Here is a 15,807-nt window from a genome sequence, read left to right on the forward strand (position 1 = left end):
ATACTTACCCAGGTACATCCAATACTGAATAAGAAGTTCAGATGGATTAACATGTCAGAAATCATTCAAGAAGACCTAAACCTTACCATATTGCATGCTACAGTACTAATGTAAGGAAACTTGCCTTCTGGGTATTTATACCAATATCCAAATGGTAAGCCTTTATAATGTTCACTTCCAGAAAGTGTTGCACAGAAATGAGTTTAAAAACCCTCAACATTACAAGGTAGCTGATGGGAAACATAAAGGAAGAAGTATATGATGTGTTTAATTGAGTGTAACAATCCAGAGAAGCTTTTAGGGAAAAGAATTACAGGCTTTTCTGTATAGCATTCCCCAATAGTACCCAAGATACCAGGAAGAAGATATAAGATATGACTAGATATTATTTAGTCTATTCTTACAGACTAAAGAAAGGAAGCTAACAGAGGAAATTTTCAGAATTACAAAACACACAAACTACTGTATCCAGTCTATTTTCCACATGCAAGACTTCAAAATCTCTTGTCAGGCACAGTATGAAATCTACTTTGCTGTTTATTAGGGTTTCTGGTAAAACTATTGCAAAGAAAAAAAAGAAACCTATTACCTCAGTTCATGGAGAGGGCTACCCATTCTCTTTTTCTTAATACAGCACATTTCAACAAACTGCTACTGGTTGTCATACAGGACGTTGATCCTTCAGTTGTATCATGACCATAGCTGCATTGCATTTGCCCTTTTGCAGCTTTGAAGAACTTCATAACATAAGAATTATAGATTGGTGCAATTACTGATGTCCTCTTAAAAGGAAGCAAACAAACAGAAAAACAACAAAAAAAAAAACAAACAATCCAAAAACCCCCACAAAAAACACCACCAAAAAACAAACCCAAACCCAAAATCCCAAAAACATAGAAACCCAAAACACCATGCCACCAGCCACTGATTTTTAGAGAACCTTCAGGATGCTATCAAACTTAAAACTTCAAGAACTGGTTGTTCTCCCTCCTGCCCTACTTTGTGAGCATAGCCTATCTTCATGTGGTATCCTCATTGTTGGTCAACACAGTTTGAAGGAGCATTTGAAAAATCATTCCCAATACAGGACTGTCTGGATTATTATTATTTAAGGAACACAAAGTCACCTCTTACTCCAGTGTAACACTTAAGATAGTAGTTACTGCCTGGGGCAGATGACAACATACAGATACCGAAGAGAGTTATAGTCCAAAGCGTGATACAGAAGATACCGTGCACGATGAATCCCCCAAATGCGCCCCTCACCTCAAGCCCCACAAATTTAAAACCTTATGCAAATCAAGACTTTAGCCTTGATATTCTGTTAGTCATCTGGAGATTTGATGACTTATCTTTGTCACTTATTTACTTAGTTATGTATACATTCTATACTACATCTTCTAAAGTGCTGATCTTCAATAAATTGTCGACACTATGTAAATAAGATATACTTTATTCTGTGCATGTGAAACATAGCTAACAATGTTTTCTGCAAACATAAGGATAGTTTAGAGAACGAGAGACTCAAGAGCTATTCATACTTCATCACCAGTCAGAGTAGCAGCTGTCACACCCTCTTCACTGACTCAGCACAAATAAATACAGATAAAAACCACCAGGTTTCATCCATTCCTTGAACAAGACCTTCAGAGAAATGGATGAGGTGGCAACCAGTGTGTTTTTGTCTTGAAAACCTACTACCAGAGTGCAAGAGTCCTGTTCTTGAAGTATACAATAGGAAAATGAGACCTCTGAGACTTGGGACACAAGTGTTGTCTGTGTTAGATGACTGTAAACACATCTGGCTTTTTATCTAATCTCAAGAACATTTTATTTGTAACATTATTGCCTTCCTTCTGGAAAATAACTGTCATTTTCTAAACAATATCACCACATCTGTAACTATATTGATTAAGGTTTGACAACAGTTAACTAAAAATATCCTCAAAGAACAATGACTACAGATGTGCTACATTTAAAAACACCAAAAACAAACAAAACAACAACAAAACCCACCCACCAAAACACAAAAAGCCAACCTGTTCCTGAGCACCAAAACTCAAGGCATCTAAATGGAGAGGTAACAGATGACTCGAATGTTTTGGAACAACTTCAGATTTTTTTACTGGAAAACAGAGTTTAAAAATATAGGAGAGTCCCCTCCCATAGACTGTTATAGGCAGTTCGACCTCTAGCTCTCAGGCTTCTCATAGCACATAACTCAGCTTCTGCGTAACACAAGCTTGCCAATATCTTAAGTAATATTTTATTACACAGAAAATTCTAAAGATAAAAATCATGTTTTATCCCCCCACCTTCCAAACCTCAGCTACACAAACCTTTCAATTTTTTGCACTGGCTCAAACTATTGCTTATGCAGCAAGCTGATCTAATTTGCTAATTGAGACGACAGATTTCCACTTTTTCAAGTTGGTTTCCTACTGGTTTACCATGTTAAATCATCTCAGTGCAGACTCAAGAATAAAGTTAGATGCAAGGTAGGAATGGAAATCATTAGACTGGAAAGGAAGGAGTACAAATTCCTCTTTCTCTGGTAATAGAAGAAACCATGCTTGATTTTATCTTTAAGGATTAAATGCCCTGGAGAACTGCATTAGCAGCATCCAGATAATATTGATAATATTGTAGTCCTGGGAAGAGAAAGGGCTAAGAATGTTCATCTGAACAGACGTAACCCACACCTACTTGGCACAAAGCACTTCAAAGGGCTTGAAAAAAAATAGGTTCCCCAATTGCTGAAGGCATGACAAAAGTTTTAAGGTCTTACCATGGAGATTTTAAATAACAAAAAACAGGCCAGCATGAGGAAAGAACTGTGGTCAGTGTTACAGAAATCCAGATTGTAACCTCTTTCTTTGAGGCCAACATTATGGTTTTCAACTCTTCACTGGATTCCTATTCAGAACAGTCTCTTGTAAGCCACTCCTTCACCAGCAGAGGTCAAGAGAAAAATGTCACTTCAAAAGACAAAGTTACACGGCACATAGCATGTATGTAAAGTAGAGGGAGTTAAATACAATCTAACCTACTACCACTGACTCACACATTAAAGCTCCTATGAAGTATTATATTAGAGACTATGGACACAAGCTTATAAATCCAATCTCTAGACTTACATACACTGCACAGTCAATTGATTTTGCATTTCATTTTTTGTTTTTAAATACAAAATAATTACCTGAATGAAACCTATATGGTTTTACCTACATACTTCAGGACAGAAATTACTTTGGAACTACAATGTTAGTGAAATACTCTTACTTTGTAATTTTAAAAAAAAATCACTTTAAGTAGCTGCAGAGATAATTTGCTACATTGAATCAGCTGATTAAAATTCCTTTAACACTATTTTTAAAGTAGATAAAATCTGCAAGAAAAAGAAATGAAGAGTGAACAATTTTTCCTGCACTGCTATATCAGTAAAATTAAATAAAAACAGAGACTAAGTTTGTTCAAATTTGTATTTCTGAATTGTATTTTATAGTAAAAGGCGGCTCATGGTATTTCTACTCTCCAATTTTATAAAGGTATTTTAAAGCCAGGAGGTTTGGAAATTTATTGTTAGTCCTTGAAACAACAGCCAACAAGTACCTGGCGCATGAACCAAATCCCAAGTCTCTCCTCATATTGTTGTGTGACTGCAGCTGAAGATGGTATATCACTAAGACAGCTTAATTCCCCTTATTCAGTTCAACACCCAACTATTCAGGTACCACTGTGTAAATACAAACTGGTCTGGGTGATATGGATTAGAAGTAACTGGTTTTAGAAGAGAATTCATCCAAACCTGTTCTTCAGAATGATTGGGATTTGTGAGCATACAAACACAACATAATGCTCAATTGCTCTACCAGAGGAGGCAAAAGCTATACTGACTTCCCCCAAACCTTCAAACTCTATAGCTGCATTTTTGCAAATGTTTTAATTTAATTAGGGTTTAATTAGGGTTTTTAAAATATCTCTCTTTTTAAAAAATCATTATTTACTGACCTGGAAAATTTATGGTCCCCTTAAAGCATACCTATAAATACAGATCACATCTTAGGTTTTTGTCAGACTTTCAGTAAATAAAAAACCACAAACATTTAGAATAATCTTAACAATATAAAACAGATTAATTTTAAAAACTTAATTTTTCATTAAAATACATGTTTTAGGTATGCAGTGCCTTGCCTTTTACAAAGCAGAAGAAATCATCTCATGAAAAAAAAAAAACAAACCTGAAAGCAGTTATTGGTATGAGGCAGAGATTTGATTAAACAGTCCTGATAGATGCTGACAAAATAATAGAAACTCTATTCCTACCACTGCAGGCAAACAAGAATCCTGCATCTGAAACTTCCCATCAAGTATTTTAAGTGCTTGTCAAATGACAAAAAAAAGGATAAAGAACTATTTGCTCATCTGTGAGAAATAAAAGCATTACATCTTAGTGATTTTTTTTTTTAATTAACTATTTTTTTCAGCTGTTACAACAGATACCCTCTGGAGAATGAGGAAATACTTTGCTGTTATGCAAATTCCTCCTCTGATATGCATCACAACATTTCATAGTAACTGGCAGCTTTGTCTTAGGAGTGGCTGAATGTCAGGAACTATGCTTCTGCACTGCACCATGAAAAGGTCCACACGTATTTCCAGTCAAGGGAAGTAATCTATTTTAAAACAAGAATTTATTGTGTTATAGTATAAAGACACTAAACACAAAACAAAGTGTTTAACAACATGAACATTGACACAAAATAAAAGCAAGATAGTTTCAAGCCAATTCTGTAACTATTCCATGTGAGAAACTCCAGGTGAAAATTACATACACAGGGTCACCCTTGGGAAAGGATGGCACCACCTCCATCTAATTCAAGCCCTTTTTCAGGACATTATAGCATTATCAGAATAGTTGCATTATCTTGAGGGCTTGAGTGGTATATAAGCTTTGTCTTGGCCCTCTCTATATACGTGAACTTACCCACAGATCTACAAGAGAACCAATGAGGCATTTCTACTGTAAACTATAAGACCTGAGGTACATTTTCTTCTAATCTACCTTGTATTTTCTTGATCTAAGTATATTATAGGGGGTGAGGGTTTATTAAAGAGCAGCATAAATTTGGTTATTTAACTTCACTATAGTCCATGTGACAGCACAGGTCAATAAAATTCATAATGCTTTGCAGTACAACACCCATCTTCAACAAAATACATATGGTATGTCATGAAGCTTCTCTGAAACCATCTATTGTAGTTTCCCAAGCCACTATATGAAAAGATAACTGAATTTGCGATGCACTTAAGCCATTTCTTCAGAAATTACCTGGTCACATTAAGGTCTCTTTCCTGTGGACTACTTTGATAGGATCCACTATGTGAACCAGTCATACATGAATTTCTCAACTGTTTCAATTCATACAGAGCAGTGAACAAGACTATACAGATTAAGTATCAGATTACTGCTCGTTCATATGAACCATTTCCAAAACTAACCAGTTTAATGATCTCGCAACAATAAAATTTTGCTAAACAAGAAGTTTAGAGCATAAGTATTTCTTTTGTTTAAAACAACTTTTTTTTGGCTCTTAAAAGAAAATTAATTCAGTGTTTCCAAGGCTCATTGTGAAAATATATACACACATCAAATTTATATCCAAAGCTAGATTTTACCATTGAGTTTTAAAGGCCAAGAGATATTTTCAGTACAGTAGGAAAAAAAAAAGCAGTTCCTGAAGTATATTGTAGCCTTACTTCACTGCCAGTATCTACAGTTCTGATGCTGTACAAAATACTTCTCTGAAGCAAATCCATCTGAACTCTATCCACCCTGAGTTAAGCATCTATACTTTTTTAAAGTGTTTTAAACAATAAGTAACAGAGAAGTATGTACAAGGCTATAAAACATCAGTTATCATACAGCAGATTAAAAAAAAAATCAGTCTTTTCAGCCAATTTTCTGGTTTTTATTGTAGTTAGTCATTGTGAATTTGGTTTAGGGATTTTTTTTTTTTTGCTTTTGTTTGTTTTTACATCAAGCTATTACTTGATTTAGACATTCATGCATTAATTGCTTGAATTTTTTTTTGAGTGCAACAATAAGGCAACAGTAAAAAAAACTATAGAAATTTTGCATATGTGTAAAGGTATTTAGTTTATAAAAGTGCTTCCTAAAAAGACAACCTAATTGCAGTATCAAAATATTACAGAGTGCTGAGAACAACTGTCATTTCAGTAAATGTTGCTCCACAGAAAAATGTCTGATTTTAGGCTTTTCCCCCTTTTTTTTGGTGAAGAAAAGCCTGGAAAAATTGGCATGGCTACGTGGGACAAGCAAGTTAAGAAAATATACTTTAGTCTAAACTTAAATAACAAGGTCCACACTTTTTTGTGAAAACTTTAAGCCTCTGTCAAAAATGTATTTTTTTTCTTTTTATAATACAGGATTAAAAGACAAGATGATGCTTACAAGATAAAGAAATAATTTACATGAAAATATCTTCTGACAAAGCTTTTCAATCAAAATATTGTTTTGTAACATTCAAACATGACATACAACACAAAAGAAACAGTGAATACAAACAAAAAATGTTATATGGATTGCTTTCGAACACATAAATAAATGAAATATTGGTGTAGGCAGTAGGGCTCATGCTGATGGCTAGCAGGAAATAACAGTGTGCAATCTATTTGGAAAAAGCTCTAAAGTACAAATTACAAGCCCAATTAAGGACTGCAGCAAGTTCAGTTATATCACTGCCATCCTCTATCTCCAAAATAAATTCTTGTTTAAATCACTCATACCCTAAATTACTCATACCTTTGCTTCAGAGATATGAATAACTATATACAAAAAGTAGTTTTATTTCACCATAGGGATAACATTGTACCTCTCTGCCAATGTCACTTGAAAAACCGCCCATGTCAAAACAATTTGACAGCAGATAAACAATTTAATAAATACGTAATGATCTTATTACAGTCCTTCAGGTAGGCATGTTAATTCATGCTGCTAGTTTTGTGGTCACAGTGCATAGAATCCAAATATAAAAGAATGGGCTGGATTTCAGGTAATTGTCAATCCCTTGCTTATATTCCAAATATATCCAAAACTTTCATAAGCTCAGTCATGTGTCAATCTTTTTTGTGGCAGGAGCTAAACCTTTCCCTGGTACAATGTCCATTGCCGGCAATGGATGCACCAAAACCGCCAAGGAGCTCAGTGTTATTGCACAATATATGAAGACCTGGAATTCTTCCAAAACTTAAAATAAAAATAATGGAATTATTCTGACATTTCTGGACACCTGCATTAATACTGTATGACTAATAAAAGCATGTCAGTTGCATGGACTGAACCAGCGATCAACATGCGCCCAGAATGCACACTAGTAAAAATGCAGTCAAAGGAAGTAGTCTTCATTGCCTATAGGTCACTTCCAGTCAAAGGTTAAAGTTCAAAGACTGAATGATCAAAGTGCTCATTTTCTCAGTAGGACTATCTTCTGCTACGAGGATCACAAAATGGTGGCATCAACATGTGTCATCTTTAAAATAAAAGAAGAGCATTTATGGAAAACATATAAACATTCTAATTCCAAATAAGCAAGGTGCTATAGGCAGAAACAATTCCTAGCATAGACAGTAACATGCAAAGGAAATACCCTGACTGAATAATTCTGTGATTTTGTTCAATAACGACTTGGGGAGAAAAGAGAGTATCAAAATTTAAACTTCCAAAATACACATACACTCCCAAAGACATTAGTGTTAGCAAATACTCCAAAAAAGCAACAGTAATTTCCATGCTTGATATTTAGAAAACCACTTGCCAGGAAAATTAAAAATCAAATATGCTTAACATTTTGCACCCTCGAAGTACAGCAGATCCACAACAGTTATCGAATTAAGACATCCTTTTATAAGGACTATATAGGGATAAGACCTAGCAGAGTGGGCTGCTTCTGATGCATTCTCAACCCTTTATATGTGTTTAGGGGTGTGTGTGTGTATATATATATATATAAATTTATTTATGAAGACTCAAAACAATAGGTGACAGATTTATGCAAAAAGAATAGGTTACTACTATAATCCTAAAATCTTAAACCTGAAAGTAAATTACACTAAATTTTAGGTACTGTGATTAGACAGAACATACTATAAAAATGCATGTTCTGTACCTCTCATTTCTGCATTATGTTCCATACTAATGCTCTCCATTTTAAACATTCTCCTTCACACATCAACCTGTGGTATATTTGCACCTGCTAGCAGTAAATATTGAGTTGTTAACAGAAAGCAAAGTTACTGTCTGCTTATTTTTAAAGACTTACTTGTACCTCCCACACCTAAAAAATGTAGCCTCATAAACATTCTATATTCTCATGGGGAAAATATTATATAAAAGCTATTACTTGTAAAAAAACTCTTTAACTTTTTAGTAGGCTACTGTACATGAAAAAAAATGGACAAGGATGCAAAAGAGATATTTAAATGGTGTACTAAAATTTTAGGCCAAATATCAGAGAAAACACTTTCTATTTAAGAAAAAACCAAAACCAAACCAACCTCAAAACCCAAAAGCAGCAAGGAAGTGCTGGTTGAAAACAAACACCATTGCCTTTCCCTTCCTCCCCACCCTGCCCTTCCCCACCCCCAAAAAAATCTACCTCCTGAGAACAACAAAGGAAGTCAACAGCTTTATGAAACAAATTTCAGTCTGGATGCCCAAGTAAACTGTATCTGGAAGATCCTCCTCTGTCTTTAACACAAAATAAGCAACTCTCAGATTGAAATTCAGCAGGAAAGTCAATGTACAGTTGAAACAGACATTAGGTAGGGTAGACAATCTAGAAATATTTTCAGTTATCAAAGATCAGGAGCTTTACAACAGGGCTTGTGAGGACATCATTTTGTAGCAAACAAAGCTCCATAACTCTGCTTGAGGAATAAGTTGCTGTGTTGGGGGAGGGATGATACAACAGATTAACAACTCTGTGTTAAGTTGAATGCAGATACATATTTACATGTCAAAATATGTCTCAAAGTGCTACTTTATCACTCTGTACTCATCTGGGTTAGCTTTACATCAGCTCCCAACCAGGGACTATTTTGCTCCCAGGTAAACAAATTCCAGGCACATACTGGGAAAAAAAATTCCTTCAAATGAATGTATTAATACATATGACAGACTTCTTCCTATCTATTCAAAACACAGAGCCACTATATCACATTAAAGCTAAACCAGTCCAATGGGCAGCAGACAGCACAAGTGGCAGAACCACACTGCATCTCCCTCCACAGGTTGTTGTATTAGCGCTGGCATTTAATTTCTTACAACAGTTACCCTTGGACAGCTGGCTTTCTTTCCTGGGTGGGATTGTTTTTTCTTCCCTCACTTATCCAGCCAAATGTGGTTCAACCACAAGATTAGATATATGAAACTTAAGCTGAAGCATGAGCAGAAAATAACAGGACAGAAGCATTTTTTCACACTTCCCATTTTACTGTAACATACCATTTCTTTAAACGTGTTTAGAAAACACTGACAATTTAAAGATCATGCCTTGGCAGTCTTGTTCTATGTCCACATAGGAGAAACAAAATTAACTGAGAAAAGAAGCAAATGCCACACACAAAAAAATAGAAGGGAAAACACTCTAAACATTCATGAAATTTTTGTCACATGGACATCAGGAATATTTTATTTTTTCATGTAAGAATTGAAGGTGGTGGGGAGCCCAATGAATTTTTAATCAAGACAGTGTGAGTTATTTAAACAAACTGACTTGCTTTCTCTTGCTTCAGGTTGGTTTTTAGGTTGCTCTGTATTTGAGGAGGGGTAAGGTTTTCTGACTTCCAGAAAAAAAACACTGCATAGTTATTAAAATACCCATTCAATGAACTGTAAGCTGCGGTTTTTAGCTGTAATAATACAGCAACCTTCAGAATCAGTAACTCAAGACTTCTTTTCATACTAAGTTTCTGTTTTGCTTGTTTAACACTAATTGAATTTCATTGTTAAGAAATAAAAGTAGTATCTGCAGACTGTTCTGCTTTTACAGATTTCTATTCTAAATCAAAAGGTACAAATTAAAAGTGGATAGAACATATTTTAATCACAAGATAAAGCCAATAAATGGAACTTTACCTGTTTCTCTTTAAAAATAACTAGCAAGTGAAAACAGAAAGTTAACAAAAAGTCTCCCAAAACTGCCATTTAAGAGAAACCAAAATTAGAATCGGAGAAGCACTAAACACATTACAAGAGCATGAAAACAGAGAGAGAAAAGAAAGTGACTGCTGAATAATCTGGTGAGGATGAAAAATCTATCCTTGTGTGCAATATGATTATTATTCTTGCAGTCAACTTTAAAAATAACCACGTGATGGTCCCAGGTTTCCTAGATATACCTTAATCTCATGACATATAGCAATTCTCTTACTGTATTTGAAGCCACCTTGTTTTGGAGTTGCAATTACTGTATTATGAGAAACAGAGTTTCATTCTGTTACATTACCATATGTCAAAATCCCACTGGTATCAGCAAGTATTATGAAACTATCAAGTTTTTCTTGTTAGGCCATCCATGGGCTTTTAAGAATCTTAAGAATTTTAAGGGTGAAGACTTTGGAATCTGCCTCTCCAGTCATGAACTCCTACTGTCTCAAAATACTTGCTCTAGTTTTCACTTCAGGGAACCCATCCTGGAATGGGGAGGCCACAAAAAAACAGAGGATGTCTTATGGTGGAACCTTCATCTGCCTCTGCAGTGATGGAATCAACTGTTCTGCACTAGACTAGCATGAAGTATTACCTTCTCTGATATATCCCCTCCCAATGTACTTGTGCTTCCAATAACTACCATTTGTACAGAAATTTCCTAGGGAAATCAAGGAAAGCATTGCTAACAAGAGGAGAGAAACAAAGCATGGCCCATCTCTATCCCCTTCTTCTCTCCTTCCTCACCAACGGAGTGGATAAGACAAGCACATACAGCCAACTGCAGCTCTGGGTGGAGGATGACAAATGCTGAGGCAGAAGAAAGAAACCACAAAGTATAAAGCAAGACATAGAACACATGGAAACAAAAGAAAAAAGCACAAAAGCAAAGCAAACCCCAAACCAAAACCAAAGAAAAAGCCCCCAACACAACACTAGCACTGCAGACACTAGCAGTTTTAACACACTTGTTTTCTTCTTTATCGTGTCCATGGAGAATCTTATTACTATATTATTGAGTAATAGTTTTTAGGAGCCTTTAAAGTCAGTCAACTGTCCCATACTGGAAATTCTGATTAAGAGTGGAAATCTATCAAAACACATAGCTGTTTACAAATATATAGGTATCTTTTCGACAACATAAAAGTTTTTAAAGTGTTAATAACAGTAACAAAAAAAATTGTTTAGAGCAAAACCTAGTTTCATCATGGACTTTCCCCAATCCCAAACTTTGAACTTGTCATGGATTGATACACTTTACAAGAACTGTCATTCAAAGTCAATCCTATATTTGTTTATATTTCCACCAGGAATTATTCAAATGTGATATAGAAAAAAAAAAAATCACAGCAGAGTATATCAGAAACAGGATTTAAATAACACTTTGAGTTGAAAAAAAAGTTCAATGCTTTGAACACATTTATCCTACTTTCCTACAATTTAATTGCCTTCAGCCTGAGAAGAAGTTAAAAATTTCTAGTCCTAGTTAGATACTTACCATGATACCACCATTTTGTTTTCTTTGGATTCTTGTTACATGTTCTTACATAAAATGAGTTATCTGGAGGTCGCCTCTGCAACAGAAGAAAAGACCTACAAATAATCAAACAATTCTCATATTGTAATACATGTGCTATTTAATCAGATTATGAAAGATTACCATGTGAATGCAGTGAAAATGAGGTAACAGGCAGGATTAGACCTTTTTGGTCAAAAAAACCTCTTAAAGATCCAGGTAACAAATTCTTACTTGAGATACTCCAAGAAAATAAAATAGTAAAAAATATCATACAGTTTAGTGATAAATAGGAGAGAAAAAAATGAAAAAAAGAAAAAAAAACCAACAACAAACAAAATAAACTAACAAGAAACAGCTGTTGTTTAAAAACTCCCCAAAATTAAATTCCTTTGCAGTTTGGAATCTAATTCTGATGCATTACATCTAATTCCCATTCTAAGGCTGAGCTTAGAGTGGGTGAATAAATGAATTTAAGTATCTGTATCTGATCATTATTACATATTCTTCGGTTTTCTTCGTAAGTATCATCATTTACAAAACACATAGGATAGAATACAATACAAAGCCATTTTGGGGTGGTTTTTTGACTACATATATGACTAGGACTGATTGGGATGCAAAATAAATAGGCATGCTTGGATAGCACATATGGACGAGCTCTGACCACATCTAACTTCCACAGACAGCCCTCTGCGAAAGAAATGGTCAAAAGTGAAAGGGCAATCTCTTTACAAAAAGCTCTCTAAGGTATTGGTGCCAAAAAAACAGCTTAGCACCATTTACTTCCCTGAAATGAAACTTATCAAGTTCACTGAAATAGTACAGATGCAAAGTTAGAAACATCTATACTAAAGACATTTCACTAGTCATTCTGCACTGCCTTTAGAGGAAGGATAATTTTACAAAGAATTGTCCTAAAGCATGATTGAACTTCGCAGTTAGTACAGCTGGAAGGGTTCCATCCACTGCTCTTCTCCAGAAATGATACATAAGCAGGTTACCATGAAAACAGTGGCAAAGTACTTACTGCACTGTTTATTTTGCAGTTCTAGCTTAGTATTTTCTCAGTAGTAGAAATGTAGATACAGTAGTTTTGCCTAGTTCAGAATTTGAGAAATGAAAAGTTTACTTTGTAAAGTAGAAAATTACTAATTTTACTTATTTCACTTCAACAGTGCTAAAAAAGCCCATACCTTTTCTTTGCAGCTGGAAAGCATGCTAATAATGCTAAGACAAACAGATTGCACTGAGAGGGCTGGAGACCAGTCTTCCGTTAGAATGGATAAACAGATATGACCATTGCTATAAACATGAGGATGAACAGGGATATTGTCTCCAGTAAACATGACCTAAAAAAAAAGAACAAAAATAACTAATTTATAGTCCCCATTTTAAATAAAACTGTATTGGTTTGGGGAAAAAATATAATCTTATTTAAGAAGCGGGTCTGCCATTTTCACTAACACTAAATAACTTCGGTGTTAATAATAAATAACTTTAACACTAAATAACTTTACCACGTTGGGTTAATTCAGTTTTGGAAACTATTAAATGAAATGTAAAATAATCAATGGAAGCCTAAATAGCTAGTGAAGATGGAGTTAAATAAATGGATAAATATAGGGGATTTTATATTAATATAGCATAGAAAAATGCAAAGGTAACGATGTAAAGACAGTGCAAAATCTTGCAGCCTCAGTCTTCCACGTCCTAAGAAATACAGCTGTCTTGCCAAAACACTGGATTTTAATGATTATATAAGCCACAATGTTATACACCAAGAAGCACAACAAGATTCACAAATGAGTATTTCTATAAACCTGGACATAACAGAAATAAAGTTCTGGACAACTCATCCAGGTTCCAGCATGAAGAATAAAATTAAAATTCATCAATCTTATTAGCTATAAATAAAGGACTTGTGAAACCAGAGCATACCAAAGTTTACCAAACAGGAAATATTTTTAAAACACTACTTCAAATAGAAAAATTTTTATTTGACATGGAGTATATGGAAGAAAGGCATTTAGAACCTCAACTCCTCTCTATTAAAAGATAATATCACAGTCAAAAAGGGCTAGAAAAGCAATTTTGACAACTATTGCTCTTACATCAAGTTTTTTGTCAAACACATCATTGGTTCAGGACCAAAAGAAAGAGAATAAAAGTGAAATCTTCATATCAGTATTATACTCCTGAACGCCTTTTCCACCTCCTTTTATGCAATAAAAACATAAATCTCTAACACTCATAACTGTAATACCCAGCAGTTTCTTGAGTGTTTCTTAAGCTATATAGATATGCATAAAAATATGCAAACATGTACACACACACCCACCTCCTCACTGGTGACAAGTAACACCTTCATCATATAGGAAACTGAAATTAGAGAGCTTAATTTATCTGCAAAATGGCAAACAGGTTTCTAAGGCATAAGAGAAACTGGATACAGAATGATCTTTCACAGGTCTTTAAACTGGTATTTCTTAAGCATTGAAGGGCTTACCTTCATAATTCTGTAATGTATTTCACTTGTAACTAATATCCTGTTTTTACATGACAACCTGAACTAGGCAGACTAGTTAAGTAAAAGCATGCACTCTATGACAGACAACATACATTTACAGGCAGAAAACATCCAAGTGATTAAAGCAGCACAACTGAAAACTGTCAATTCACAGTAACTAAATTTGCAGGAGAGGTAATTATGACCAAGAAATTGTAGTGCAGAATGACCCTACTGCACAACAATGTTTGAAAAATTGAAATTCTAGCTATCTAAAACAATCCAGTATCCAGCACTTAAATTTTTAATTGTTTTCTGTGATAAAACTCAGTGTAGATATGTGGATCTAATTTGCTGCTTAACAATAAATTGCACAGGGCCACAGACACAGGTTGGGTAATGAAGACAAACAACCTGGAACCAAATTAAACTGCCTACTGTCTTGTGGATCACCTATAATTAGTACCTTGCAAATCTAATGAGGTGCAGAAGTACAAGTAGCCAGTTTGTTCTGTAAAAGACTGAAAGTCAGCATTCTAGTGTTTATCATGGTACCTAAAAATATGTTAGTTTTTATGGCTTAAGTGCCTCTCACAGCTCCATGCTTCAGTTTTAACATCAACAAGAGAAGTTGCAGAGATAATTTCTAGAACTCTGAGCTGAAACAGACAGGACAAGAACTAAGACACTCTTGCTTTTCTCCTTCCTTTTTCAGAAAAGCAGGGGTAGCTGACCACTACTCTTATCAGCCATATTTTGAAGCATTTCCCTCAGGTAATGGAGGAATGGCTGTACACAGCACATTCTGCAGTCTGTAAGTTCTGCTGTCTCTTCAGTTCTCTCAGCTGAAAACAACACGTATCACATACCTCAGTTATAACACTATTTGCAGGTCTCTCAAGCACATCATGTATTTATGAGAATTCCTATCAGAAGCACAGTATTTTTTCAGCTGTATTAACAATGGCAGCAGAGAAGATGCAAGAGTCTTAAAAATCAACCAGAAAAAAAATATGTTGAAAGTAAGAAGGGATGAAGCAGTAGTTTATTATTTACTTGGCTCCTGCATCACCGTGAAGGGAATCTTCATACATTACCCTGTATTTCATGACATGAATATCAACATCAAAGAAGCCTCCAGGTTATACTACTTTCATCTGTTCAAGCAGATATGAGAGTCCTATATTTCACTGTAGAATCATTTGTAAAGAAAAGGCACCTGCACAATGTGTTTAATACAAATTAAAGTAAGCAAAGCTGACATTAGGCTATGTGGATAATACAATACTCAGCACACGTCATACAGCTGTAACCCGAAGGTAGCAGGAAGAAAGAAGGCAGCAGTTACCTGAGGCGAATCAAAAGGATAACGACTACTAAACTTAAATAAAAGCTGAAATTTTTCCCCTTCATAGAGTGTTCCTGGAGCACCTTCCATGTCTACAATCCACCTAAGGAATAGAGGAAAAGGCCATTAGTATTGTGGACTGACAAATTAATACTTGTACTCCTGGAGCACTGGACTAATCAAATCAAATATCAATCACAGCC

The 15,807-nt window shown here is 34.9% G+C and overlaps 1 protein-coding gene across 4 annotated transcripts in view; it reads right to left on the bottom strand.

The window, feature by feature from the left end:
• Positions 1 to 4,117: 4,117 nt before the first annotated feature.
• Positions 4,118 to 15,807, bottom strand: part of UBE2W (ubiquitin conjugating enzyme E2 W) — a 32,687-nt gene continuing 20,997 nt past the window's right edge. For 2 of the 4 annotated variants that reach the window (XM_053975098.1, XM_053975109.1), the window contains exons 3-6: positions 15,605 to 15,707; positions 12,944 to 13,099; positions 11,730 to 11,805; positions 9,680 to 11,041 (exon numbers count right to left, since the gene is read on the bottom strand). In XM_053975098.1, the coding sequence (XP_053831073.1) occupies positions 10,917 to 11,041; positions 11,730 to 11,805; positions 12,944 to 13,099; positions 15,605 to 15,707 (460 nt within the window). In that variant the 3' untranslated portion in view covers positions 9,680 to 10,916. The other 2 variants (XM_053975119.1, XM_053975126.1) reach the window with 2 other exon arrangements.

Source organism: Vidua macroura, chromosome 1 (assembly GCF_024509145.1).
Source record: "Vidua macroura isolate BioBank_ID:100142 chromosome 1, ASM2450914v1, whole genome shotgun sequence".
Taxonomy (NCBI): domain Eukaryota; kingdom Metazoa; phylum Chordata; class Aves; order Passeriformes; family Viduidae; genus Vidua; species Vidua macroura.